The 26,855-nt window shown below is 40.9% G+C and overlaps 1 protein-coding gene across 1 annotated transcript in view; it reads left to right on the top strand.

Moving 5' to 3' along the window:
* Nucleotides 1–406: 406 nt before the first annotated feature.
* Nucleotides 407–26,855, top strand: part of TNFRSF11A (TNF receptor superfamily member 11a) — a gene marked incomplete at its 3' end in the record, with an annotated part of 52,685 nt that continues 26,236 nt past the window's right edge. Inside the window, exons 1-4 of the mRNA XM_077136088.1 lie at nt 407–2,769; nt 17,564–17,645; nt 19,857–19,982; nt 23,688–23,831. Coding sequence (XP_076992203.1) covers nt 2,752–2,769; nt 17,564–17,645; nt 19,857–19,982; nt 23,688–23,831 — 370 coding nt within the window. The remainder of the gene's footprint in view (nt 2,770–17,563; nt 17,646–19,856; nt 19,983–23,687; nt 23,832–26,855) is intronic.

Genomic DNA, 26,855 nt, shown 5'->3' with positions numbered 1-26,855 from the left:
TTTAGATTTTATCTTGATGAACTGTGGACTGTGTGTGGCTTGACCAGATTTGTGTGTTTCAGGGAAGAGTGCCGGATGGGTCCAGAGGTCCAGTCAGGAGGCCACTACCTTGGCTCAGGGAAGAGCTAGTAAAGCCTTGAATCAGGTGGCAGCAGTGGGCAGAGCAAGGAGAAACCAAGTGCTGGAGCATTTTCAGAGGCAGTAATTGTGCTGGGCACTGTGGAGACAGGGACAGAGGATGTGGGCCGGTGAGACCAACTATTTAAAGAAAAAAAGTAATCAATGTCAGGACAAAATAACCAACCAGCTAGGTTACATTTGTCACACTTTTTTAAGGAGACTTCTTAGTCCAAATCAAAATGTTGTTCAGGTTCAAGTAAGGAAGGATTTTTTAATTAAAAAATAAAACAGAAGGATGAAGCTTGGGTTATTGAAATTGCAGCTCTTTTGGATTATTTTTCCATTATGTGGCAGAGATGAAGTTCCTTTTAGCATGGCGGTGAACAATCTAAAAGCCCAAGGCATTGGAATCGGCAGGATATTTGTATGCTCTGGAATTTAGCGAGCCATTTCCTGACTGAAAGGTATCTTTGGATCCAAAATGCAGGATATAGGCAGAGCCCTAAAACTCAGGACTAAAGAGAGATAAGCAGCCAGTGATCCCCAGAGGGTCTAGGCATCAAAGCAGGTGTGACCTGACCTGTGGCTGTCCAACACTGGTCACCTGCTCACAAAGAAGCCGTGTTTATGTTGGACCCTTAGCTTTGCAAAATCTTTTCACTTGTGTGACACACATTTTTCCCAGTGGATTGCTCTTGCCCAAGATGCATATCTCTCTTCCTCTGTGTGCAGCCTTTCTTATGCTTCCCCTACCAAAAAAAAAAAAAATCCTAACCAAGCAGTAAAGTCAAGTCAGAGAGCTGCCAGCTTTCCAAGTGGCAGGAAGAACTGACTGCCAAAACTTCCCTTTCGTTTCATCAGGATAATAATAATAACTTACTACATTTCCTGTTCAGAGGGTTGAGAGTACAAGAGCCACTTCCTCAAGCTACCAGAAATTTGAAGACTTTCCATTAAAAATGAGGAAGAAAAACTCTTAGGTTTTGGTGAATGTGATGGCTAAACGGGGCAAGTGGGACGCACTGACATGTGGTACTCATAAAATCTTCTCGACACCACAGTGTTGGCGGGTTTGGGGTTGACAAACTCTCCTCTAGTGGGAGATGAACCATTTTCCTACCTTATGGATTTTTAAAAATGTTTGTTGCTTTTTCTAACAACAAACTAACTTAAAAGTGTATTGTGGGTTCGGTTCCCAGAGTTTGCCCATGCCAAAAAAAAAAAGTGTATTGCCTCACAGCACAAGCAGCCGCCAAATTCATATCCAGCTAAAAGAGAGACCTTTGCAGGCCCTTATGACCTCTTTCCCACCTTCCCTCAAATTTATACCCAAGATATAAAAGTGAGATCACATCTAAAATTTTCAACAGTAATTGGGAATCTGGACCACTTTTAAGGCTTAGTAGAGACTATTCGTATTTGCCCTTGGTAATCCATTTAATTGTTTAATAATTACTAATGTCAGGAAAATCTTCCCTATAGCATACCTAAATCTAACATGTCACATTTGACCCCATTTCCTCAAATTTGTTTTTTAAGGGGTAAGTATCAGTTGGTCAATGCTGTCTTTATTTTAATGTTTCTATTGTTGAAGATTGTTAGCCCACAACTTCCCCTTCCCCAGGGTTGTTCATTCCAGTTCCTATAAACTCTTTGTGAGCTTTTCCCTTTTAATTCAGTAGATAATTATTTTGTGCTTACTGGCAAAATAAACAGAAACCGAACAACCCATACGGGATTGTGGAAAACATCCATCTTGGTGGCACACAGCCTCAGACCCTGGAGAACTCACAATATAGTAGCTTCCTTCCTGGACCTGGGGTCTGGGTATCCAGAGTGCTACAGAAGAGGAAAAATGGGATCCTGTGGGAAGACAGAAGCAGGAAGGCTGAATTTGAAGTGGAGAATTGGGCAGGCAGTTTGCTCTGGCAGTGGAAAGATGGATAGTTTTGAAAGGCAGAGAGAGCAGGGAAGAAAAGGAGCAGAGATGGGGATCAGTAGTGCCATCCATGGAAAAAATCTGGTCCAGTCTGCATGTCAGGGGCACAGAACCTGTGAGTGGGACTGGGAAGAATGAGGCCAATTGGGGAAGTTTTGTGGGTCTGAGTCATGAAGGACTGTGTGAACAAACTTCAGGAGTCTGGGCTCTGTTCTGTGGATCCATAGTTCTCAAAGTGTGGTCCCTGGACCCAGCGTCAGTACCATCTGTGGACTTGTTAGAAATGCACCTTCTCAGGCCTCACCCTACACCTGGTGAATCAGAAATCCTGGGGGTGGGGGTGGGGCATAAATATTTAATTTAAGAACCTCTCCAGGTGATGCTGATGCACACTAAAGTTTGGAAACTACTGCTTAGACCATGGGATTCCATGAAAAGGTTTCAAGCTCAACTCTAAGTTAATAATATTATAGGATTACACTATTAAAAGTAACCTTCTATTTGTTGAATCCCTCCTGTGTGCCAGTCATGTGCCAGGTGTTTTGCACAAATGATCTCTACTCTTCACCCCACCTTACAGAGATGAGAAAACTGATGCACAGAGAGGCTGAGTAACTTACCTACGTTTGCACAGCTAGTGAGTGGCAGAACTGGGACTCCCCCCAACTGCAAGGCATCTGTCTGTTCCAGCCATGGTCTTAACCCCTAAGGTAATCTGCTGATGCACCCATCTATAGAAGTAGAGCTAGAGACCTCCAAGAATGGTGGGATGGAAGTAAGCTTTCTAGTTATTGGGAAGAGAGTGTACTTGGTTTGTCTTTGTGCTGTCCGAGTTGTCTGGTCAAGGGTATATGCTCATTAAGGGCTTTCTAGAACTGTTACTAAGCAGAAATGAAAATGCTGTGTCTTTAAGGCTAATCAAAATAAAAGACAGGCACCCAGAGCATTCCGTGGGTCAGTGGGCTAGTTGATCTCTGACTCAGGAGGAAAAGAAGTGTGACGAATTGAATCACCCTGCCACTTCCTTAGGCAAAAGCAGCTTTGATCCCTCCATGCCCCCTCACCCCCTAGAAATAAAGTGCCATAGCTCCACTCGCTCTCCTGCCTATTATCTGCCCCAGTCAAGATAACGTGGGTTCACCTTCCTCCTGCCTCCAGCCTCCTGATAGTATCTGAGGGTGGGAGAGACAGGCAGACCCTCATAGGCTTCAGGAGGGAGTTCTATTACATTTTAAAGGCAGTTTATATCTTAGTGTAGCTATAACTGTGCCCTGAGGGTTCTCCCCTTAACCCAAAGGACATGGGCTTCGATTTTGCTGGGCCTCTACCATGGCACAAATTCAAATAATTTTTGTTGCCTGCATTTTTTCAATTCTTTAAAAACACTCTTCTAAGCAGGAGGAGAAAAATTCAAAGAAGCAAGAGGGTCAGAACATACATGGCCTCTGGTCACTGTCCAGCCTCAAGCTCCTACTCTGAGCGAGAGCAGGAGCCAATGGCCAGGCTTTGACAGAGGTTGAATATCATGTTGCTACTAATGCCCCATAGCAAGAACCCTGGAAGCAGACCCCAAAGCCTGTGACAACGGAGTGCAGCGAAATCGGTGTGAACACAACTGGGATCTCTGTCTTAAACCTGAACCCACTAATTTCTATTGATTACAAGGCTTAAAAATGTTAAAATGAAACCATAAAAAGATGTTTCCCTCTGTTAGGCTGAAGTTTTCAGCGCCCCAGTCAGTGTCTCTGTGATCAGACCTCAGGACTGAGGTCCTACTTATTGTAAAATTACAAAGGACCAAAGCACAAAAATGCCAAACCCGTCTCCTCCCCGTACCCCAATCCATTTCAGCTGTGCAGAGAAGCTCTCTCAGTGAGGGAATACAGAAATGATAGGCCATCTGCCCCCCCACCACCACTTCTGTGCACCTGAGAGTCCAGAAGGTCTCAGGTAAGAGGCCTTATCCAGTGAGGGGCCCACGATCTCTGGGTGTGAATGAGGGACAGAGAGTACTGGGAGCAGCTGTGTTGTGTGTTAATTGGGTAGACCTATTTCCTGTCCCGGTTTGAAAAATGAATTTGAGGCCAGGAAGAGATTACTAATCTTGATTTTGCAATGCTCTTCCCCCCAGGGTATCTCTTATTTTACCCCAAATTGGCAGAGACTCTCCAAATCCATGCTTGGGAGTGTGGATTAGATTCAGAGCTAGTAAGAAACTGTTATGATCTCCTATAAAAGGAAATTATGAGGTCACAAGGGTCCTTTGGGAAGAACTGTTCATTAATTTAATGAGAATTTAAGCGTCTGCTACCTACCTAGCACTGCTTCAGTCCATTTAGCATAACCATTTGAACAAGTTGCTTTATCTCTCTGGTACTTGTGAAGAAGCAGTAAAATGTAAGGAAAGGGAAGTCTCGAGGAAAATGCCTGCACACAGAAGGTGCTCCTTTCCTAAGGGCCAATTCTTCCCTCACCACTTAAGAAAAATAGTGTCTGTATCCAGCGATGGGAGAGATAGGCCTCAATGGCCATTATATAGATGGAGATAAATGTACAGTGTTTAGGGATATTAGAAGGTTCTGGCTCTTGGTATTTAAATGTCCTCTCTGACCTTGTTAATCAAAGGACAGCAGCATCAGCATCACCTGGAGCTTGTTGGAAATGCAGAATCTTGGGCCCTGGCCCAGACCTCCTGAATCAGAATCTGCATTTTCATAAGATTTCCATGCAGTCCATGTGCACATAACATTTGAGAAGCTCCAGTCTGTGGCTCGGGAGTGGGGAAGAAGAGTCAGATTCCCCTATCTAGCACATTAGTTCAGTTTATTCCTAAAAAATTTAGGTCAACCATGGCTAAGATAAGAGAAGGTGAAGATCAATGGTGTTACAGTAAAAAGGAAGGACAGGGATAAATCCTAGAGTCCAGGGGTAGCATTGGTAGCCACTTGCACATGGGTTTAAGGTCTTGAACAGCAGGGTAGGTGAAGGGAGTCTTGCATGGTAATGATTATTCTAGAGGGTAGTACGGTGTTGTTCCAGGCTCCCATCCCAGCCACTGTGTGTGGAGGGCGGTGGTGGGGGAGGTTCCCCACAGCATTCCCACCCAGGCCCAGTGTCCTCTGAGGTCTATTCAGTGGCCAACACTACCTTGGCTCTTCAAGGAGCAGGGAGTAGGTGTCACTCTGCTAAGAAGCTTCTAATCCAGTGAAGCCCCGCATGCAGCCATGTGAGGAATCTGGAAGCTGTTCAGAGATGGGATGCATGATTTGTGTGATAGGACATCAGGAAGGGTAAAGGGTTTTGTGGGCCTGACGGCTCAGGAAAGGCTCCTCCATGGAGGTTGGGTATGGGCCAGAGGGCCAAGAGGGGAGGACAGCTGGGATTAGGAAGGCAGGGGAGAGTGTGAACAAAGCCCACAGGCAGGGTTGACATGTGAGCACTGGGATGAGTAGGCAGGTCTCTTGCTGAGCAGGGGCCTGTCAGTGGGCACAGGTGAACACAGATTACAGGGCTTGGAATGCAGTGAGCCATGAGTTCACCAAGGATATGGAACAGGGCAAGCACCATAGGGGCATCAAACCGGCAAAGTTCGGGACAGGTGAGCTGGGGAGGACAGCGGTGTGTGCCGAGGGCCTAGTTGCAACCATAGAGCACTGAGGGATAGAGAGAGGAGAAAATACTGGTGGCTATAAAACCATCAAGCCAGAATATAACCAGTCCAAGTATGAGATCTCAGGTTTAACCTAAAGGGACTGCACAACGGCAAGTTGACATGAGGCTGGAAGGTTGATGGGGACCACAGGAATTAAACAGAAGACATGAGAAGTAGGGGCTGGAGTATGTTCCAGGCTACGATTTCTGGGTTGAGCTGCTAAGAAGAAGAAAGAGGCTGTGGGTGAGACTGAACAATAGTGAGACTAGACAGGTGTGCAGGGCCTGGTGAGCCTTGTGGAGGTACAAGACTTCACCCTGAGGGCTGGGAGCAGTCACAGAAGAGGGGGTGGTGATGGGATTAGCCTTGTTAGGCTTGTCACATAAATAATTTGGTGCACCTGGGAATGAAGGGGGAGCCTAGAAGATTGCTTGGCCACCAGGAGACCAGCGTGCTCTTGGAAATCAAGCAGGAGGTTCTTGAATTTTATTCCAGAAAACAAGAAAAAGTGGTTTTGATTTCAGATGAATAAACTTAAAAAAAAAAAAGAAGAAAAGAAAAAAAAGCTTTCCCCACTGGGAGAATAAAGAGTGCATTCACTGGAGCCTGCGGAGCTCCTGTTGATTGATAAAGGTGTCACAAGTCATTCTAATTATCATGTTTAGGAAACAAACCTTCCTGCACTTTCCTTTCAGGTAACCCGCAGCTGCAATCTTTTTTTTTTTTTTTTATACTTCTCTCATTTGAAGACAAAGACATTTGTAATTAAAGTTTGAAATGAAGGTTATTTCTTCACTTTCCCTTGGGCCATATGTTTTCTTTTCAGGGAGCAGAGATAATAAATGCATTATGAGGAAAGTAAGAAAGAAGACTGAGCAAAGATCAATAGACCTTTGATATCCTCCCAAGAAAGTGTATTACTTTTTTTTTTTTTCTTCTTTAAAGAGCATATCTAGAGTCAGGGTGGTCAGGGGAAAAGGGCTGATGGGCCCAAATGAAAGCAGCTCCCAAGATAGATTATAAAGTCAATTGTTTAAAGTTTTCTAAATCAAAATGGTGCGTATGCAAGACCTCTAATGAACCACAGTTACTCTAAATTTTTAAGTTTATTTATCAAACCTGACCTAAGTCAGGCCGTGGTAAATGTAATCCCTGCCTGGTAGTGAAATAGCAGGAAATGTTTAATATTTAAACCTTTATAGAGTATCAGCTGTGCCCCCAGGTGATCAATACCACATCATCCTGATATCGTAAATGTCTATTAATTCATGATAGGTATAAATTATATAATCAGTTGTGTGACTTATGTACTATCCTCCCCTCACACATGCCACTTCGCCACACAGGCCTTTTGTGTTCCTTTATGCTCCCTGCATGGACCATTACAAATATTTTTTGCACCTACCTGACATATTCCTCCTTCTATCATTGGTTATGAATTTGGCTTGTTCCTTAACCTTTTGTATGTCTCTCCTCAAAGATCATCTTCTCTAGGAGTTTCCCCCTCACAATCCATCACCTTATCGGTTCTTTTTTTCACAATAATTATTACAACCAATTATTACAGGGACTTTCCCTGTCTGGTAGCCACTGTATCCACAGAATCTAAAATTGTCTCTGCCATATAATGTGCTTTCAGTTAATATTTGAGGAATAAATGAGTGCATATTTAATTAGCCCCACCTTTCGTGCTGTGGTAGTTAGAGTCAGTTGTCAACTTGGCCAGGTGAAGGCACCTAGTTCTGTTGCTGTGGACATGAGCCAATGGTACATGAACCTCATCTGTTGCTGATTTACATCTGCAGTCAGCTAGGAGGCGTGCCTGCTGCAGTGAATGACATTTGACTTAATTGGCTGGTGCTTAAATGAGAGAGCGCAATATAGCACAGCCCAGGCAGCTCAGCATACCTCATCTCAGCACTCACAGCTCAGCCCAGGCCTTTGGAGATGCAGAAAGAAGTCACCCCGGGGAAAGTTGTTGGAACCCAGAGGCCTGGAGAGAAGGCCAGCAGAGACCATCTTGTGCCTTCCCACGTAAGAACCTCAGTTGGAAGTTAGCTGCCTTTCCTCTGAAGAACAAACAAAATAAATCCCCTTTTATTAAAAGCCTGTCCGTCTCTGGTGTGTTGCATTCTGGCAGCTAGCAAACTAGAACATGTGCTAAAACTCCTAGGTTATTTTCTAGACAACCATGAAGTGTGATGCTGGTTAGACTGGAAGCATTTTTCTTAAATAGGAAAATCAAGGATTGCTTTCAAGATGGCCCAAGAGCACTACAGCCCTCTGATGCTACTCATGACCCCCATATAATGAATCTGTGCCATAAACAGCTAAGTCGGATCCTGTGAACAGATCCATGCAAACTTAAGCAATTACCCAGAAGAATTGAAAGCAAGCATTCCAAGAACAGTCAGTAAAATAAGCCAAAGTTTATATTTCATGATGGTAGACCACTCTTTTTCACCTCCCTGAAATGAACATTGTTTGCCTTCTGCAAATATAGTCTGTGCTGTAGAGTTGCTCCTTAGTTGCTGGCTCACACCAGCTTTCTCCGTATCCATTCCCTCTTTAAGATACTTTTCTGGGCTCTCTTCATTGTCTAAAAGGATTTTTGCACCTTTTTATCAGCCTTTCAAACTCCACTTGTCTTTACAGTATATTTCATGGGTTGCTAAAAAGAAGAACCACCCTTCCCCCTTTCTTCTAGAACTTCCCAGCTGTGCTTTCTGTAGGACCCTGAAGCAGCACCCCATCTCTTTTCAGTATCAGTGTCAGAATACTCTGTTGGGCCTCCAGTGACCTGTGCTCAGCCCTGCCCCTCCTGGTCTCTCCCTTTCTTCCATCTTCTCCCTCCCGTCTACCTTCCCCAACAGCCACTCCCTTTTTTACTCTCTCTTCTCCCCCTCAGGCTTGCCCTGTCAAGCTTTGTACACCTCCTTCTGTGATTCCTTGAAAACCCCCATAAACTTCCCTTCTTCAGGCGGTCTTCCAAAGGTGATGAGAATGCTGGCATCACTCTGTGCCCTGGGATTCCCTCCCTTTTGACACCAGGATCAGTAGGGAACAAATTCAAGGACTTGAAGCTCAGAGCTTTCCAGTACATCGGATTGGTGTGTGGGTCTGCTCTGTATCTATGCCTATGTCGCCTGGACTAAAAGCTTTGAGAGGGCAGGGATGGGTTAGTTTCTCCAGCCCTGCACCAACATGATACCTTGCACAAAAATGTGAGGGCTCAGTAAGGACTACCATGCTGGCCTGATGATAGCAAAGGGTCTTAAGAAACTGATGCTTTCTACTGTTAAATCCTAAACTAGGCCAGAATTTGTCTTCTGGTTATAATTACAAATAAAATCATTTTACAAGATAAAGAAAAATTTTTAACTGGGGGAAGGAAATGACTGACCCTCCTCTGTTAGCTGCATAGTGAGTGAGTAACTTCGCAGTCCCTTTTGGGGAGCTGGTATATAAGTGGGATGGGGGTTGATTCATATTTGTAATTTTCCAAAAGACCACTAGGAGTTCATCAGGTGTGATACATGCCCTCATGTAGGAGTTTTGAACACTTTTAGCATTGGAACACATTCATGAAATGCATTTTAAGGTGTGCATAATCCTTTAGCAGCAAGTCAGTTATAATAGCTTGTGATCAGTCATAATTTTCTTTGCAGCCATTTCAAACCAACTAGACACCTCTTTTCATATTGCACTCACAGAATACTTGGATCTCACTTTTGGCAGCAGAATTTTTTTTTCAAGAGCTGTGTGAAAGGAATGTTTCCATGAAGTGAATTGTATTTTAAGCACTCAGGGAATTTTCTGTTTAAACCCTCTGTCTCTCAGTGTCCATTTTAGAACTTAGGCCCAGTGCCTGGCAGTATACCTTGCGGGTCTCCAAGTTTTTAATGAGTTTCATAAAACCCAGGGGTCTCGCCGGTGGGGGTGCATCCCTCCAGGGAGTATGCCAAGGATTCATTGGGGTGCACAGGAAGATCCTAAAAAAAAAAAAAAGTCCCCTTTATCCCCCTTTGACGCTTTGATTTATAACATACCATCTTCATAGTTGCCGGTATATAGCAATATTGTTCTTAAGCATGAAATGTGACGCTTTGGTTTGTTCAAAAGAAAAATGAGTCCAATATTTTCTCTGTAAATCTGTAAGATTGAAATTCTGTCTGTCAAGTTTATTTAAAGTAAGAATGTCTAGAAGGGCACTCTGTCATAACTCGATTATGTCCTATTTTATGTCCTATTTAAGAAAATCACTGACAGATACAATCTAGCAGCAGCTTTATCAGCAGACATACTGAGTGAACTGTTTCTCTGCCCTCACCAAGCGTGGCTCACGTAACTGAAGAGCCTCAGACAGAAAACCGCAAAGATGACTCGGATCCCTTGCCACAATCTCAGAGCGAAGCCTCGAGTTTCCAAACTCATGAGAACGTACTTCTTTATTTGAAATCAGACATGTTTTATTATTTTTTTTTAAATCTCTTTGGAAAAAAAAACAGTGTTTTTCATTGCTTAGCTAAAATACTTTGCCATGCAGCTTTTGTTCTGCCATAAATAGCCAGGTTAAAAGTAAACAAGGGTGGCACACTCAGAAAAGTGCTCAGGCCTGCAGAAGTTTTCCTTTGGGCCACTGTTCTCTCTCTCCTACTCTCTTTCCCTTTCTGGCGATGCTCTTTTCCCTTTGCTCCTCAGAGCAGAATCTAATGGAAGTAAGTTATACTTACCAATTCTGCTCGGTGTGCTCTTACCTACCCTCTACTACATGCAGGCCTTGTGTGCACCTTTGTTGAGCATTTAGTGGCTCCTATCACTTTATTCCCCCAACAACATCCTAGAAAAGTGTTTCTTCTAGAAGTGAAGAAACAGAGCCTTGATTTTTATTGAGTATTGTCATTTTCCAGTGCATAATCATTTACATGAGTTATTGCATCTGAGACTCAGTGCTATGCAGTGGGCACAATAATTAGTCCTATTGTATAGTTGAGGAAACCAAGGTTTAGGGTTTTTTGTCCTCAAATTATCAAAATATAGGCATTTTCATTAAAGAAATGTGAGGCATTCTTCGGTCCAGACCAATCTGGCCTTATGGAGGCTACTGAGACCTAATTCTGAGACAAGTTCTGGTTGGAAAGGTCTTCCTGGCCAGAGACACGCCCTGCCCCCGTCCCACCCATCCCTGGCACCCAGGTGACCGGCTGGCCAGGCCTCCTCTGTGCCTTTGCCAGCACTCTGGGGCCACTTCTCCCTCCTCCACTTCTACTCTCCCCAAACCCTGGCATCTGTTGCACCACAGTTCCTACATTCAGGCAGATCAGACTTTTAGTCAGTATTTAATTTTTCTTTTTTATTTCCAAACTCCTTTATCTGATTTCTGGTCTACAAATGACTATCTTTTCCACTTCCAGGAAATGAGATTTTAACCAAGAAGCATGGTGGTGGAGTGTTTTCTTTCTATTAACAGATGTGTAACTGTGACATAATCAAGAAAACTAGATAAAATGGAGAAGGGCAAATGGCTCTGGGAATCCTTAGGAGAGAAACGCACCTAAGAAAGGCACAGATCTGGAAAGCTCCCCCAGAACATCTAAACTTAAAATGGTCTGCATTTTTTACTCACTAATTGAAACATTTGTGAGAGGAAAAACTTAGCCCTCTCTGGCCTGTCTTCTCAGCTGGCTGAGAAAAACATTCAGAGAAATGGACAAGAGGGTGACCCATTTGTTTGTAGGCTTTTCTGACCTATTAATGCTACCTTTTATTTGTTTGTTGTTTATTTGCCCTTAGGAACAAAATATTTCAGATAGAAGCAATTTCTTAGTGTGAGACCATCATGGTTAAAGATGCTCTTTTAGTATTCTGTGGACACAGGACCCTGGCAATTTATTTATTTATTTTAAATGCAGTTTTATTGAGATATTTCACACAGCATAGAACCATCCGAAGTATGTAATCACTGATTCACAGTATCATCACATGGTTGTGCATACAGCCCCATGATCAAACTTACCTTATAATTTATTGTTATTCTCTTCTGGGTAGGATCAGTTTCAATAGAGACTTTCTTTAAGTGTATCTTTTTCAAGGACAGTGGCTATTAAGTGAGTTGCTACTTTCACATTTAATAATTTCTCTCTTAACAAAAACCACATCTCTCACTTCTAATGTAACATTCAGAAATCCGATACCATCCTACTTAAATTATAGCCAAAGTCTCAAATGTAGTCATGGATGATATTTTATAAAATAAAATCTATGGAAAACCCCTCATCATTCTTCTTGGTAAGGTTCTTTTCCCTCTTGACTTGACAGTTGGGGCTAAACCTCTTTCTACTCTGTTATGTGTCAGCTTTAATTTTCAGTAGAGCAGGAAAGTGATTTTAGAATCTGTAATAATATCCGCTGCAATTGGGTTGATGAGCAGAAAGAAAAATAAATATTTAAATCAGCCTTCCCTGGAAATTCTAAATACAGATTGTGGTAGAGGGAATCCAGTACTCCAACAAAAGACATGTTCTTGATTTTCATCACCTTTCCTTTGGGTGTTGGACCCTTTGAAACATGTATCATCATTTAAAATGTAGACTCATTTATGAATAGGATCTTCTGAGATCCTTTTTTTACATGTGGTCCAACTTGTGGGGGCAGACCTGAATCTATCTTATTGGAGGCCTTATAGAGAGAACCCAGAAACTAGAGAAGGCCACAGGAGAGAAACAAGGACTTGGAGTGCCATGCAATGCAGGACGGCCAGGCCAGAACCCCCAACTCCGGGAAAGAGCAAAGCATGGCCCTGCCAACACTGTGATACTGGACTTCTATCCTTCCTTCAAACTGTGAACCTAGAGGTTCTTGTTTAAGCAACCCTGGCAAAAAGTACCTCTGGCAAACCAGGTACAGATCCACTAGTCTCTGTAGCTCCACTGAAAGAAATGTTTCTTCAATTTAGGGTTTTTCATTATTAGATCCTACGTGGATCTAATAAAAAGAGGATTTTGATTTATAATTCATTATCTCTTCCTCCCTTGAAGCCTTTTCCATACTGTGTATGTGCTTATTCTAGAACAGTTTGTCAGAAGTTAATATAAGCATCAGCCTCTATGCCTTGAAACAAACACAAGAAACGAAAAGAACAAGAAAGTGAAGCAGCAGAAGTCAAATAAATGTCCCATCTTGCCATCCTTTTTTAGGCTTACAAAGGAATGTGTAAGGGAAACCAGAAAATATAGAACATTATGAAATTAATAGATTCTAGTATTCCCTATTAATTTGGGGAAAGTCCATTAGAAAACAAAGGTTAATTGATACATATTCTGTGGACCAATCAACTTTTGTAGGTTATTGCTTAAGATCTATAATAGGACACTGTCTATACATTGCTGTTTTTTTTTTTACAAGATATATAAGTACCATAAGTCAAATTGGATTCTTCACTTTGCAAATACTATGAACAGATTTGACCCTAACTGGCCTCCAAGGAAGCTGTTATATAGAATGGATCACAGACCAGTTCTTAGATCTCTGGAAAGATACATAAGAAAGTTACTGATAACTTTAGCTACCTATGAGGAGGGGTAACTGGGAGAAGGGCAAGAGGGACACTTTTCCCCAAATAAGCCTACTGTACCTTTTGAATTTTGTATCATGTAACTTTATTTCATATTTAAGAAGCATAAATTTTAAAAGTACTCTGCTTTATTTGCTGAATTAAAGTAACTATGGTCCAAGAGCTTTGACTGCTGTTTTAGAAAGAAACAAGTCCATCTTTAAGACAAGCTAAAAAAAAAAAAAACCTAGATACCTAAAAGTTTGTACATCTCAACTCAATTATCAAAGGCCTTCCACTGCTCTTGGAGAAAGAGACTGTAATTCTGCTATAAAATTGTCGCACTAACCAGAAGCTGCAGCCTTCTGCCTAAATTCCCACCTTCCCTGGGAAATTACTTCAGTAACACCTAAGTAGGAACATGTTTTTATCAAATGACTCTTTACTAGCATTGCTGTTAATAATAGAAATAGCCAATCCCTCACAGCCTATTTTGGAGTTTGGTTTTGGCAATGAAGTCACCCTGAGGACTTGGAAGGGAGGAGCCAGAGAGGCTAGGGGTGGAGTTGGTGCCAGAAAGGTTTTGAGTAGTGCATATCAGAACTGGAATCCGATAGGCAAAGGAGGGGTCAGACTGGGAGGGGCAGAGATCCTGTGAGGCTCAGGGAGCCTCACATTCTTCTAAGAGGATCCATCCTAGGATTGGGGCTCTGCAAGTTAGAGGAGAAGAGGGTTGGAAGCCAAGATCCAGAAAAGAGGGGGGATCCAAGGAGAGGGCCAGTAAAGACAAATTTTGCCTTCTTTCGGATGTGCAGGCATCCTAAAGAGAGTGTTCCAGATTTATTTATTTATGCCCAAACCACATTTCCTTAAATATCTGTGTGTGTATATGTATGTATGTTGCCTTTCAAGTTGTCTATATATGGTTATTTTGAAGAATTGAAGGTACATTGTAAAATATATAAGTAGAGAACAAAGTAGGTTTCTGTTAAAGCTGTACCTTATATTAAAATGATAATTTTCTGCCTCACCACAGCAAATTTTTCCCAAAGCAAAATTGCTGCTGTTCCTCGAAAGATGTGTAGTCCTAAACCTCTGTCAAACAGACATGTTAGTTTGGGGGTAGAGTTAGATAGTGGTGATGGTTACTCAACCTGGTGAATATATTTTAAAAAAACAATGAATTGTACACCTTAAAAGGATGAATTATGTTGTGTCGATTCTATCAATAAAAAACATTAAGGTGCCTAGGTACAGTTAGATATAAGCTTAGGAGAGAGAAATGGATTCTTAGGAATAACCTAAAACACCTGTTTAAAAACTGGGACATCTGGTCACTTTTGAAAGCAATGACTTTCCCATTTGCACCAGGAGATGTAGAGCTCCTGGGTTCAGTGATGGATGGGTTGAATGAATCGCAGCCATGCTCGTACACATGTAAGTGAATTATCCACATGTGCCCATCAGATGCTGCTTGGCCGTCACCAGGATTTGGAGTCCAGGACTCAGGAGAGGCATCCAACAGTGCTCCTAAGCAGCTGCTTCAAGGGTAGCCCTTTTACCAAATTCCCCTAAAAAGTACCTTCCATTGTGTGTAACACAGACAACTGTGTGCTTATCTTAAAGAGACTGTTTCAGCTTTCTTATGGGTCAGAGGCAGCTGATAACCTTTATCGTCTGGATACAGCCCCAACCACACATTTATCTTGTTTGCCTTTATCATCAGCATTGCAGTAGTGTTCACATATTATCACTCTCAGATAAATTCTATTTGTTAGGCAAAATTTGCATTGACCCCATTCAGTTTTACCATTTTGTCCCTGTTCATCTTTCTTCCACGTACATCTGTTACAGTGCTAGACACAGAGAAAGGAAGCATCTGCCTACAAAGAAATGGATTCCTATGAAAAGCAAAATGAAAAAGACACCAGAAGGGAGAGGTGGGATAGTTTCTAGCAAGTCGTTCATCCTAGTTTCCTCTGGGCTCCTGTGATGTCCTTTGGGTTCTGTCATCAGATACTGCTTTGGAGCATCCAATGCCAATTGTCCAGTGTCCACTGGAGGGTTAGCCCTCTCCAAGATTCAAGTTCAGAATCACAAGTCCAAATACAACCTTCCAGCACATACCACTCCATTAACACTACCTTCTTATCCTCGAAATAACTATGTTCTTATCCCTATCCCTTGGATCAGCCCTTGGCTTGACCCAGGTGAGGTCAGAATGGTTCATGTTGGCTGTATTCCCATCCTCACTCAGCTCGACTTGGGTTTCCTGGTTTGGGTGCTAGCTTTACAAAACTTCCTGCCATACTTGAGTATTCTGAGGATGAACGGCTTCCTCCAAGCCCTGTTATTTCCACTCCTTCCATTCAAGGTCCTAAATATGACCAGTGAAGCTCTCCATGACCCTGACTAGCTTTGTGTCTCGTTTCCCACCAGCCTTCCAATGACACTGTGTGCTCCAGCTGTACTGAAGTTCTCATATTCCTACCCAGTACCCCCCAGAAGGTCTTTCCAGACTGCTCGGCCTCTGTCTTAACTGTTCATTTTGTCTAAAGTCTTCCTTGTCTCTTTCCCTACTTCTATCTGCCAGTTCCTGTTTCCTCGGCTAGCTAATTTCTGTTTATCCTGTTAAGACTGAACTCACTTATTTCCCTTGGGAACCCTCCCTTGGCCTTCCTCAGCTTGGGTGAGGGCCACCTGCCTTGCCCCCATAGAATGCCAGGCACATGTCCATGGAAGTACACTCCCCGATTATGGGCTTACCACTGGACTCTTCAGTTCATTGAGGGGAAGGTCTGTGTATTTTGTAACTTTGTCTCCCTAGAACCTAAGAAGAAACTTGACATGTTGTATGCCACATAATATGCATAAATTGACCTCTGCTTAGGTAAAGCTAACAGTTCAGTTTCACTCTTCATTTCCAACATGACTGATTAACTGAAGTGGTCGGTTGGTGCTTTTTTCCCTTTTCTTAAATTGAGAACAGTGATGAGGAAAAGAGCTTTTTTGCAGCAAACTGGTAAGAATCTCTCAGTGATTATAGGGAACTTATTTTTTTTGTTTTGTTTTGTTTTACTTAAATGGGAAAATTCAGAAATTAGATTTGCATTAGATTCGTATAGTTTTAGAACAGAAAGGAAACTGGAGATGCAAAAAGCAGCTTATCCAGGATCCCTTCACCGAGAAGTGGGTCCCTGTGGATTGCTGATTCCAAGCCCACAGGGATCCAAAGCATCTTGCTGGCTTTTTTTTTTAATGCTTCTTTTTTTAAAAAAAAATTGGGGTAAAATATTTATGACAGATTTACCATTTTATCCATTTTTAAGTGTACAATTCAGCGGCAGTAATTACTTTCACAATGTTGTATAATCATCACCACTATCTATTCCCAGAATTTCTTCATTATCTCAAGCAGAAGCTCTGCACCCGTTAAACAATAACTCCATTCCCCTTTCCCCCAGCCCTTGAATCTGCTTTCTGTCTCCATTAGTTTTCCTTGTCTAGATATTTCATATAAGTGGAATCATACAATACTTATCCTTTCATGCATGGCTTATTTCACTTAGCATAATGTTTTCAGTGTTCATCCATGTTGTGCCATGTATCAGAACTTCATTCCTTTTCATGGCTGAATAATATTCCACTGCATGGATTGACCACATTTTGTTTATCATTGATTGCTGGACCACTTTGGTTGTTTCTACCTTTTGGCTATTGTGAATAATGCTGCTATGAACACTGATGTACCGTTCCCAGTTCAAAAAATTCTCTACATGTTTAAAGTAAATTTTTAAGAGGTACACAGTATTAAACATCTTTTGAAATTCAGAGAGAGCTTATAAAACCAAATTTAACATCCCCTGGAATAATCCCATTAGAGGACCTCATTATATTCTCCTACAGTTTTATGGTCAAATTTGACTGAGCATATTGCTCACCATATGATGACAAGGAAGTGGGACCAGTTTTTTGTATAGCTTGTGAGAAGCAGTTTTCACCATTCTGTATACAATTGGTGATTTTTCCTTTAATCCATTGTATTACCATAAAGATAACCAGAATATTTTTAAAATTCTTAAACAGATGTTCATGACAGTATCAAATGTTTGTATAAATTCCTCAGAGAAATTAGGCTCAGATGAGAAGGTGACTCTTTTTTAGGTGATAATCCATAGGGTATTTTCTAAAATGTGTGTGGGATTATGCTTTTCAGAAATATAATTTGGTGCTCATTTTTGTTTTAACCAGAAAAAAAACTTGTGCATAATCTTTACGTGATATCAATTTTTGTTCCCAGGTGACTTTTCAGATCACTCTTCCGTGTACCAGTGAGAGGCATTACGAGAGATTTGGACGCTGCTGCAACAAATGTGAGCCAGGTACGTGGTTCTGAGCCGCTGTCTCGGTTAGCCAGGGCTGCTGTAGCAAATACCACAGACGGCTGTGCTTCAGCCACAGGATTTATTGTCTCACAACTTTGAAGGTAGAAGTTTAAAATCAGGGTGTCATAGGACTGTGCTTTTTCCGAAGTCTGTAGCATCTGGTGGTGACGTGGTGGCAGCCGGTCTCCGTCTCTGGCAATGACGATTGGTCTCCTACTGATGTCTACTCCTACTTCTGTGTGCGAATTTTCTTTGCTTTTAAGAACTCCAGTTCCCATTGGATTAAGACCCACCCTGAATCAGTTTGGCCTCATCTTAACTAACAGCAACTTCAAAGATCCTGTAACAAATGGATTCCCATCTACAGGACCTGGGGTTAGGACTTGAACAAATCTTTGTGGGGAACATGATTCAGTACATTATGGCCTTTTTCATTTTCACTCAAAAGTGGGTGGGAAGGGTCTTTGTTTATTTTTCTAACCTAAGGAATGATTTCTTCCTTGCCAGATGGAAAATGAAGTTGGACAGCTTTTCATACTAGTGGCAGGTAGTAATGTCTGTCATTCTGAAGACAAAAATATTTCTGTGTGTAGCTAAAACCACTTTAAAGTCAAAAGCAATTTCAGAAGCCTGTTCTTAATTCATGCTGAAATGCAATTTTCCAAAACCCTGTTTCTTTTGGAAGGCAAGAAGCTTTTTGAAACCACATTTTAGCACTTTGTGATGCAAACCTTCAAAACATGAAATGCAACTGTTATTTAAAATCATTATTTTCATGGAAAATTTTTTTGGAATAACCATAGCAGAATGGTATGCTGCTGAAAATTGCATAAACTTTCCTGCACTCTCTCCCATGTACCTTCTGAGGAGCAGAAAACTGCTTATGATTCCCCAAAAGTTATTCTCCCAGAAGTAGGACCAAGTATTTCTGCAGCTCCAGTGGCACTCATCCCCTGGCCCTCACTCTCTTGTGTTTCTGAGGAGTGGAGGATATCTCTCAGGAAAACATTAAGTTACCTTATATCAAGAACCTTTGGTAAACTCACTGCCCTCCTCACTATGTGGGGCGTGACTCCCAGGGGTGTAAATCTCCCTGGCAATGTGGCACATGATTCCTGGGAATGAGATTGTCATAATGGGGCTGAGAAAGCCTTCTTGACCAGAAGAGGGAAGTGAAATGAAATAAAATAATGTTTCAGTGGCTGAGAGATTTCAAATAGAATCAAGAGGTCATTTAGGGGGTATGCTTATGCATTTATAGATATCCCTTTTTTAGTTTTTAGTGTACTGTAACAGCTAGAAGGAGATACCTGAAACTGCTGAACTGTAATCTGGTAGCCTTGATTCTTGAAGATGATTGTAAAACTATATTGCTTTTATGGTCTGGCCATGTGATTTTGAAAACCTTGTAATTGACACTTCCTTTATCCACTCTATGGACAGATGAATAAGAAAATAAAGACAAAAATAAATAAACAATAGGGAACATAAGGGGTATGTGATATTCTGGGTATTCATTTTTATTTTTATTCTTATTTTTATTTTGGGGGGAGTAATGAACAAGTTCAAAACTTGATTGTGGTGATGAATGCACAACTGTATGAGGATACTGTGAACCATTGATTGTACACTTTGGATATTCATATGGTATGTAAATATATCTCAATGAAATTGCATTAAAAAAAGATACCTTGGATATTTCAACTAAAATAGCTCTTGGATATGAAGAACCAAGACCCAGTGATTTTCAAATGTGTGTGTGTGTGTAGGACTATCTAATCAAACGAGTCAACCATGAACCCATAATGTATGGAGGAGAAAAGAAGCTAACTGTCCAAATTGAAGGTAGAGGGGAGTTTCAAGATGAGGGTAACATGATAAAGTTCCTCTTGCCTAGCCCCCTTCTTTCCTGCCCAGGTTCCAGAGAACCCCTCAAGTTCTGAAAACCAAAGTTCTCCCCCATCAGAGAGTTTTGGGGTAGATAGAATTGTCTTTTATTTAGGAGAACAAAAAGGTTGCTGTGACCACAGACACACCAAACCCAGGAGAGGTTATTTTAGCCAGTTTGGAGCCCGAGGAGCCCAGAGCTCTGCACTCAGTGTGCACATGCCCTTATCTTGCCTGTCATGTCTTTGGGAGACTTCCTGGGACTGTGGTTATTTAAATTGGTCATGTGGATTGAGGCATTATTTTCTCTTCTAATTTGAGGAAAGTACATGTCTTCTAAATGCACCATTACCTCTGAAAGTGTATGCCTGCCCTGTGGCCCAGATGAATACCTAGATACCTGGAACGAAGAAGATAAATGCTTGCTGCATAAAGTTTGCGATACGGGTAAGTCAGTCTTGTGGGTTTGTCAGTGGGCCGTGTAAACCAAGTGTCCATCTTCCACCCCTCAAATCTCTTCTACATAAACCACACTTTTTTATAAAGCCAGTGCTGTCCCTTCAGGGGACACAGAAAAAGGCTATGACCACTGACCTCCAGAACAATGTGCTTCAGATCCCCGAAAACCTGTGTTAAAAATCTTCATGTACAATTTCTGTTCTGAATATGTTTATGTTGCATGCTAATCATGGAACACATTTTATAGCTTACAGAATTTTCTCACATACGCTGTATCGTTTCATCTTTCCCCGAGTTTGCTATGATCATCCCACTTTAAAGATGAACAAACCAAAACTCAGAGAGTCTGGATAACATCTCCCAGGTTAACACGTGCGCATGACTTAAAGTCAGATCTTCTGCCTCTTAAGTCTTTTTCCCAATTGTAAAAATGTCGCTAATTCTACAATTTGATACCTTTACCACTCTGCATGTTTTTTCTGAAGTGTTTTTTTTTAGTTATCATTTATTTGTAGGAATCAAGATCAAAACATGAGTTTGAATTCAGTTCCTTTTAACCTAGCAGTCCCTTTCCCTCTTGTTTTTCCTTTTGCATTCAATGTATTTGTTAAAGAAGCCCTGTTGTTAGTCCTGTGAGGTTTCATTTGGTTTCATTTAACGTATTCCTTGGTCTCCTACATTTCTACCAACTGGTTGGTAGCTCCAGAAGGCTGATAAGATTCTGGTTTGAGTTCGTTTTGGGTTCTTTTGTTTGTTTTTTGGCAAACACCTTCATAATCAGTACAGTGTACTTATGTCAAGAATCATGTAATAGCTGCTTATCTAACTGTGATTTTCACAGCTGCTGATGATCATGGCCTAAATCCATTTTTATTAGAGGCTTTCAAAAGGCCTCTAATAAAGGCCTAATTGTACCATTCTTCCTCATTTATTAGCTGGACTGCTTTATAAAAAGAAACTTCCCTTGTCAACTATTTGTTACTTTTAAGGACAGTACATATAGGATAGCCAGGATAAACAATTGGTTCTTCACCTTTATTTATCACTTTTTAGCATAATACCAAGATTATACAGCTTTCTTCAAAGGATTTGTATTAATATTATAAATGTATGAATCCAAATGTATTTGAGGTGACTCATTCCATTGCCATTATTCTAATTGGTGTTCAGATTGTCCCATTTTTTTTAACCAGTAGGAGCCCCTTTATGGTGGCCCCCAAGTCTCTCGCTCTCTCTATATACATATGTATATATGTGTGTTTTTTATTTTTTATTGAGATGTAGATTTACAGAAAAATCGTTCACAAAATATAGCCTTCTGATATACCACCCCAATATTAACACCTTGCATTAGTGTAGTACATTTGGACAATTCATGAAAGAACATTTTTATAATTGAACTACTAACTGTAGTCTGTTGTTTAAAGTAGGTAGGGTTGTAAAGTCTTATGTTGTGTTTTTTTTTTATTGCATTCTAGTAACTTATATCAGCCTAAAATTTCCCCTTTAACCACATTCCAGTATATAATTCAGTGCTGTTAATTACATTCACAATGTTGTGCTACTATCACTGTCCAATCCAAAACTTTGCAGACAATCCAAATAGAAATTCCCATTACCTAAACATTAACTCCACATTCCCTATGCCCACCCCAGCCCCTGGTAACCTATATTCTAGATTCTGAGTCTATGAGTTTGCTTATTCTGATTATTTCATATCAGTGAGATCATATGATATTGTCCTTTTGTGTTTGGTTTATTTCATTCAACATGATGTCTTCAAGGTTTGTCCATGTTATCATTCCTTTTTACAGCTAATAATATTCCATTGAATGTATATACCACATTTTGTTTATCCACTCATCAGTTGATGGACACTTGGGTTGCTTCTATCTTTTGGCAGTTGTGAATAATTCACCATGAATATTGATGTGCAAATATCTATTCAAGTCCCTGCTTTCAAATCTTTTGGGTATATGCCTAGAAGTGGGATTGCAGGGACATACAGTAATTCTATACCTAACTTTCTGAGGAACTGCAAAACTGTCTTCAGCATCAGCTGTACTGACTTTACATTTCCCACACACAAGGTCCCCAAGTCTTTTGACACAACTCTAATCATCTTAAAAAAATTCCTTTGCTTCCAAGTTTGTTTTGACATTTCCTGCCTCAAACCTGGAATCAGCCATTTCTCCAAGAATTCTGGGATGTTTTTATTGGAACATATAATTTAGAGACCTCAGTGTGGATGCTGGAGACTCACTGCCACTAGGTTAGACAGAACTAGGAAATACTTTTTTAAAAGCACTATAATTTTTCTAATGTATTAGAGATAGCAGGCAGATTTTGGCTGGAGGGAACAACATGGAAACTCCACTGAGCAGAAGCATCTGATCAAACCTTTATTTTATTTCCCATTGTTGGGTGATGACCTTGACTCACTGCTCTCTGTCTCTTGGAAATAAAGATTCATTCTGTCTACCACTAAAACTTATTAAAGCCAAAAGCTTGGAGCATTTAGATATTTTTAACCATGGCAAAATTATCCATTGCCAGACAGGCTTACATTCACTTGTGTTTCAGTGGGAACCTGGCAGAAATTAGCATTTTTCAGGCAAGTGACATGCATCCATATATGTTCCTGTGTGTTATGGACATATTTATGCATGTTGGTCTTGGTGTTGCAAAGCTGACCTGGAGCTCAGAGTGTGCATGGATGGGAATAGGGATTTCTCCAGGTTCCCCGTGCTCAGGTCTGGAAAGAACAGGAGTAGGAAATGTCCCCTTCCTGCTGGCTGTTACATGAGAAAATGAAGGAGGGAATAGCTTTTTGGTTTCTTTGTTTTTCCTTTGGAACTCCTATAAGTATTCAGGAATACAAGGTGCAAGGGCCATTTGGATAGTCAGGGGAGATGGGGTCCCACAGGGACAGAAGGTCTGTTTTAAATAAGGTTATTGCTGTGTATTACATATATATATATAAACTGTGCAATAGTTAAATTCCCATTTACCTGTATTCCGCAAGAACTAGAATGGGTCAGGAGAATTGGAGTAAGAAAATTTCTTTAAAATTTGTGGTTAAAAAAAGAGAAAAACTTTATAAACCATTAATCTGTTAAATCCTAAATATTAGGAGAAAGGATTATTCCCAGAGTATGCCATCAGGCCAGATCCCTTTATTCTCTCCACTTTTCACTCATCTAATTACACAACGATCCCTGTCTTCATAACTGAATAATCCTGTGGTCTTTTGGGATCCCAAAATGAATCCCAAATCTCCAGAAACACTGTTCCCTTAGGTACAGCCAGTGTTCGTACTAAGAATAGTGACCACATCTGAATTTACTAAGAATTACGAAGCTGTGCACTGTGTCTGACTGTTCTGCAATGGCCAAATGTTCAGTTATCATAAACTCCCCAGTCAATCTTCCTACCAATGGGAAAATTGACCGTAAAAAAAATACATAACTCTTAATTATCAGGAAAAAAAAGTCTGTGGGGGTGTTTTAGTGTCAGTGCAGGAAGTGTGAGGAGGAACTTGAGAGTTCTTTAAACCTCATGTCCCGAGTGATTCATCCTTCTAAGAGAGCAAGGCGGGCTGCTGGTCTGGAAGGCATCCATCTGTGCTTCCCTCTTCTCATCATCGAGGCCCTGAGCTGGCCGTGCCCCATGCCTTTCTCTTCTCTCCTCCAGGCAAGGCTCTGGTGGCCGTAGAGCCCGGTAACCGGACGGCCCCGCGGCGCTGCGCCTGCACGGTTGGCTACCACTGGAGCGACGACTGCGCCTGCTGCCGCCGCAACGCCGAGTGCGCGCCGGGCTTCGGCGCCCAGCACCCCTGTACGCAAATCCACGCTCACCAAATCGTTAAGTTGTACACAGGGCAAACAGCTTTGAGGCGGATTGTAGGGGTCTTTGAAGTTCAGGGAGTCAGGTGGTACTGGAGGAGTCTGAAAGGAGCCTTGATAATCTGTGGGATGCAGAGGCAGGCAAGATTCAGGTCAGGTTCTTAAAAGGGAGAGTAAATTGTCGACCCGCCTACCCTTCCCATGCCATTGTGTTCCACAAAGGGGATGGGGTGGGGAGGAGGCACTCTGCCTCCAGCAGCTTTGAATCCTTAGGATTCCTAAGAAAAGTTACTATTGCAGAGGTCCCTTTAGTTACATACCCCCTAGCATACTTTTAATTTGACAAATACAACTTTTTTTTTTAACTGTGAATGTAAAAAGTTGCTATGAACTTAGTTTGCAGCAATTTATAAATGCAGTAACGCTTTTATAAAATAGACAGTGTCTTTAAACACCATCACAGTTTGATACCGGTCATCATCCGCTGAAAAATTTCTTTAATTTGAAAATTTTACATAATCCCTTTCTCTCCTCAGATTCATAGCCATTCTACCTTTTTATGATTGGATGACTTTTCTCGAGCTCCTTTTCATGCTTTTTTACGTAAAAAATGTGCATCTACTTGAAATCTTAATTTAAAAAAATTTCCTGTGACTCAGAGCTCTAGGGATTAAAACATTTCTTCTGGACTGAGTTATCAAAGTTATTATACATAATTGATCAAAAATGAGAACATTATATTTTGGTATATTATAAAAATAAAGGCTTTTGAACTTCATAATGAGTGGGATTTTTCCTATTAATCCATATATTCATGAATATTACTTAAATTAATATTACTTATTGCTAAATTGCAGTAAGATTTGACATCATTCTGCTTCCACTTTTTGTTCACATAACTAATGGAAGGACTTCTGTTGTAAAATATCGGTCAGTTCTTTCTGCACCTTCTGCATACATGATCACATACTGATATAATATTAAAATTTGTTTTTAATTATGTATAGGTTGAACTTGATTATGTCCTTCAGTTTTGTTGAAAGCAAAGAAGTAGAAAAAATCTGACTCACAAAATAATTTTATTGGAGTTATTTATTTTCCCATTTTAGAGAAAATATATCAAAGCAGTCCTTTTAAGAACCAACAAACAATTATTAATTGTGCCTACTAATCTTTCACTTAAAAGCATCTGAGTTGAAATCCAGTATACTTGGACGGATTGGGAAAACTGAAATTGTGTTCATTTCCATTTATTTTGAGGAAAATGTCCATACAGAATCTAACTGGCATTGACATTTCTTCTTTTCAACTATGTTGGCTAAATCAAATGTGCTTTATCTTTGAAAAAGTCTGATTTGATTTTTTTTACTTACTAAACTAAGTATCCCTATGAGAGCCATCTCCCTTCCGAATTTCGATTCTAAAAGATACAAGGTCTCAAGACTTACTGTGAGTGTGCCACCTGGATGAAATAGGAGGATGCTGCATTCAGGGTTTCTTTTTGATGATCTGTCTGCCTTTTCTCAAGGGACCCTGCTTGGTGAATGATGCCTTCTTTGACAATAGGGGAAGGGTGGAAATGGTGAGGTGAGTGAATGAAAATTATCACTCTTGCCCCACCTTTCAGTATATTTGAATTCAGAACAACTCAGCATGGTCCAAAAAGTCTGATTTCATTTGTCACCCATTTGCTCTTAGTAGCTAGGGAAAGACAAACTATACTGTGGTGCTCTGAATTGAGGGCCTTTGCCATCACTAATATTTTGACTTATCACTTTTTTTGGCCTCTCAGAGTTTGGGTACCATGGCTAGATTTGACATGAATAAGTGTGCCGTTTTTTGTTTTTTTTTTAATAGTGAGAGAAGCATGATTGTGAAAGGGGAGAAGGGAAAGGAGAACCTGTAGGATGCCTCTGGCAGCTCAGTTTAATCAAAGAGTACCTCTGGAAGTCAACAGTATGGAAATGAAGGCCTTCAAACTTTGTATGCCTTGCAACCCATAAGGAAAATGTCTGTGATTTTGAGGAATATTCATTTAGAAGTGTTCTTCCTTTTTATTTTTTTACATTTTTAAATTGTAAAATATAACATGTATACAAAGGAAAGAGAAAAAGCAATAATTTTCAAAGCACACTTTAACAAGTGTTCATCTTTTTAAAGGCTGTATGAATTTATGAGAGTCACTAGACATTAACTGGGCTTTTGTTAATAAGAGTTTCAAGGCAAATCCAAATTGCTAGATCAAGGCAAGATCCTACTTCTTGAGTTAAATTACAGAAATCAAGAGTACTTCCTACCTGACATTGAAACAAGAACATGTAATTCCTCATTTTAAGCTTTATTCATGAAAATAAAACACAGAAGTGCTAATTTCAAGAGTAATTTGTGGTTTAGGCACTAATCAATTGCCAGATTATGGTATCTGTATGGCACTTTGCAGAAAAAGTTTGCCAACTCCTGATCTAAGGGAAAGAGACCTGTAGAAATTAGTTTTGTTTATTTTTGATTGAGAAATCTTTGTTGTCACTCATTCTTGAACTGGTGAGATTAGACTGGCCAGAAAGTGTCAGGACAAGAAATTTCCCTCAAACGCAGTTATAGGTCTGTTCCCTGTAGATGAAGGTTGATAAAGGCAAGGAGGAAGTAGGAGACCGGTGCCTGGTTCAGATGCAGAAACCAGCAACCCAGGTTCTTATTGTAAGAAATAAAGTATCGGTGACCTGGACAGGGTCTCTGAACGACCGAAGGTCAGGACAGAGAGCGCGAACCTGAGCAGCAGAGATCGGTGCTAGCGGCCTAACATATAGCCAGTTAGTTATCTTTGTGACATCATTGCTGGGATCAGAACCCTTTCTTGGGCCCAGAGGGGCTGAAACAATTGAGGTACCTGGCAAGGGCCAGGGAGTGAAGAGAAAAGAGGTGGAGAGAGGCAGCTTGTCACCTCTGGTCCTCTGGAACATCCTGACTGATCTCTAAGTGTCCTTTCTTTGGTTTTTGTTCTTTTTGTTTGTTCGTT

Source organism: Tamandua tetradactyla, chromosome 18 (assembly GCF_023851605.1).
Source record: "Tamandua tetradactyla isolate mTamTet1 chromosome 18, mTamTet1.pri, whole genome shotgun sequence".
Taxonomy (NCBI): Eukaryota; Metazoa; Chordata; class Mammalia; order Pilosa; family Myrmecophagidae; genus Tamandua; species Tamandua tetradactyla.
Note: the sequence above shows the minus strand (reverse complement) of the source record. Positions and strands in the feature narration are given on the sequence as shown.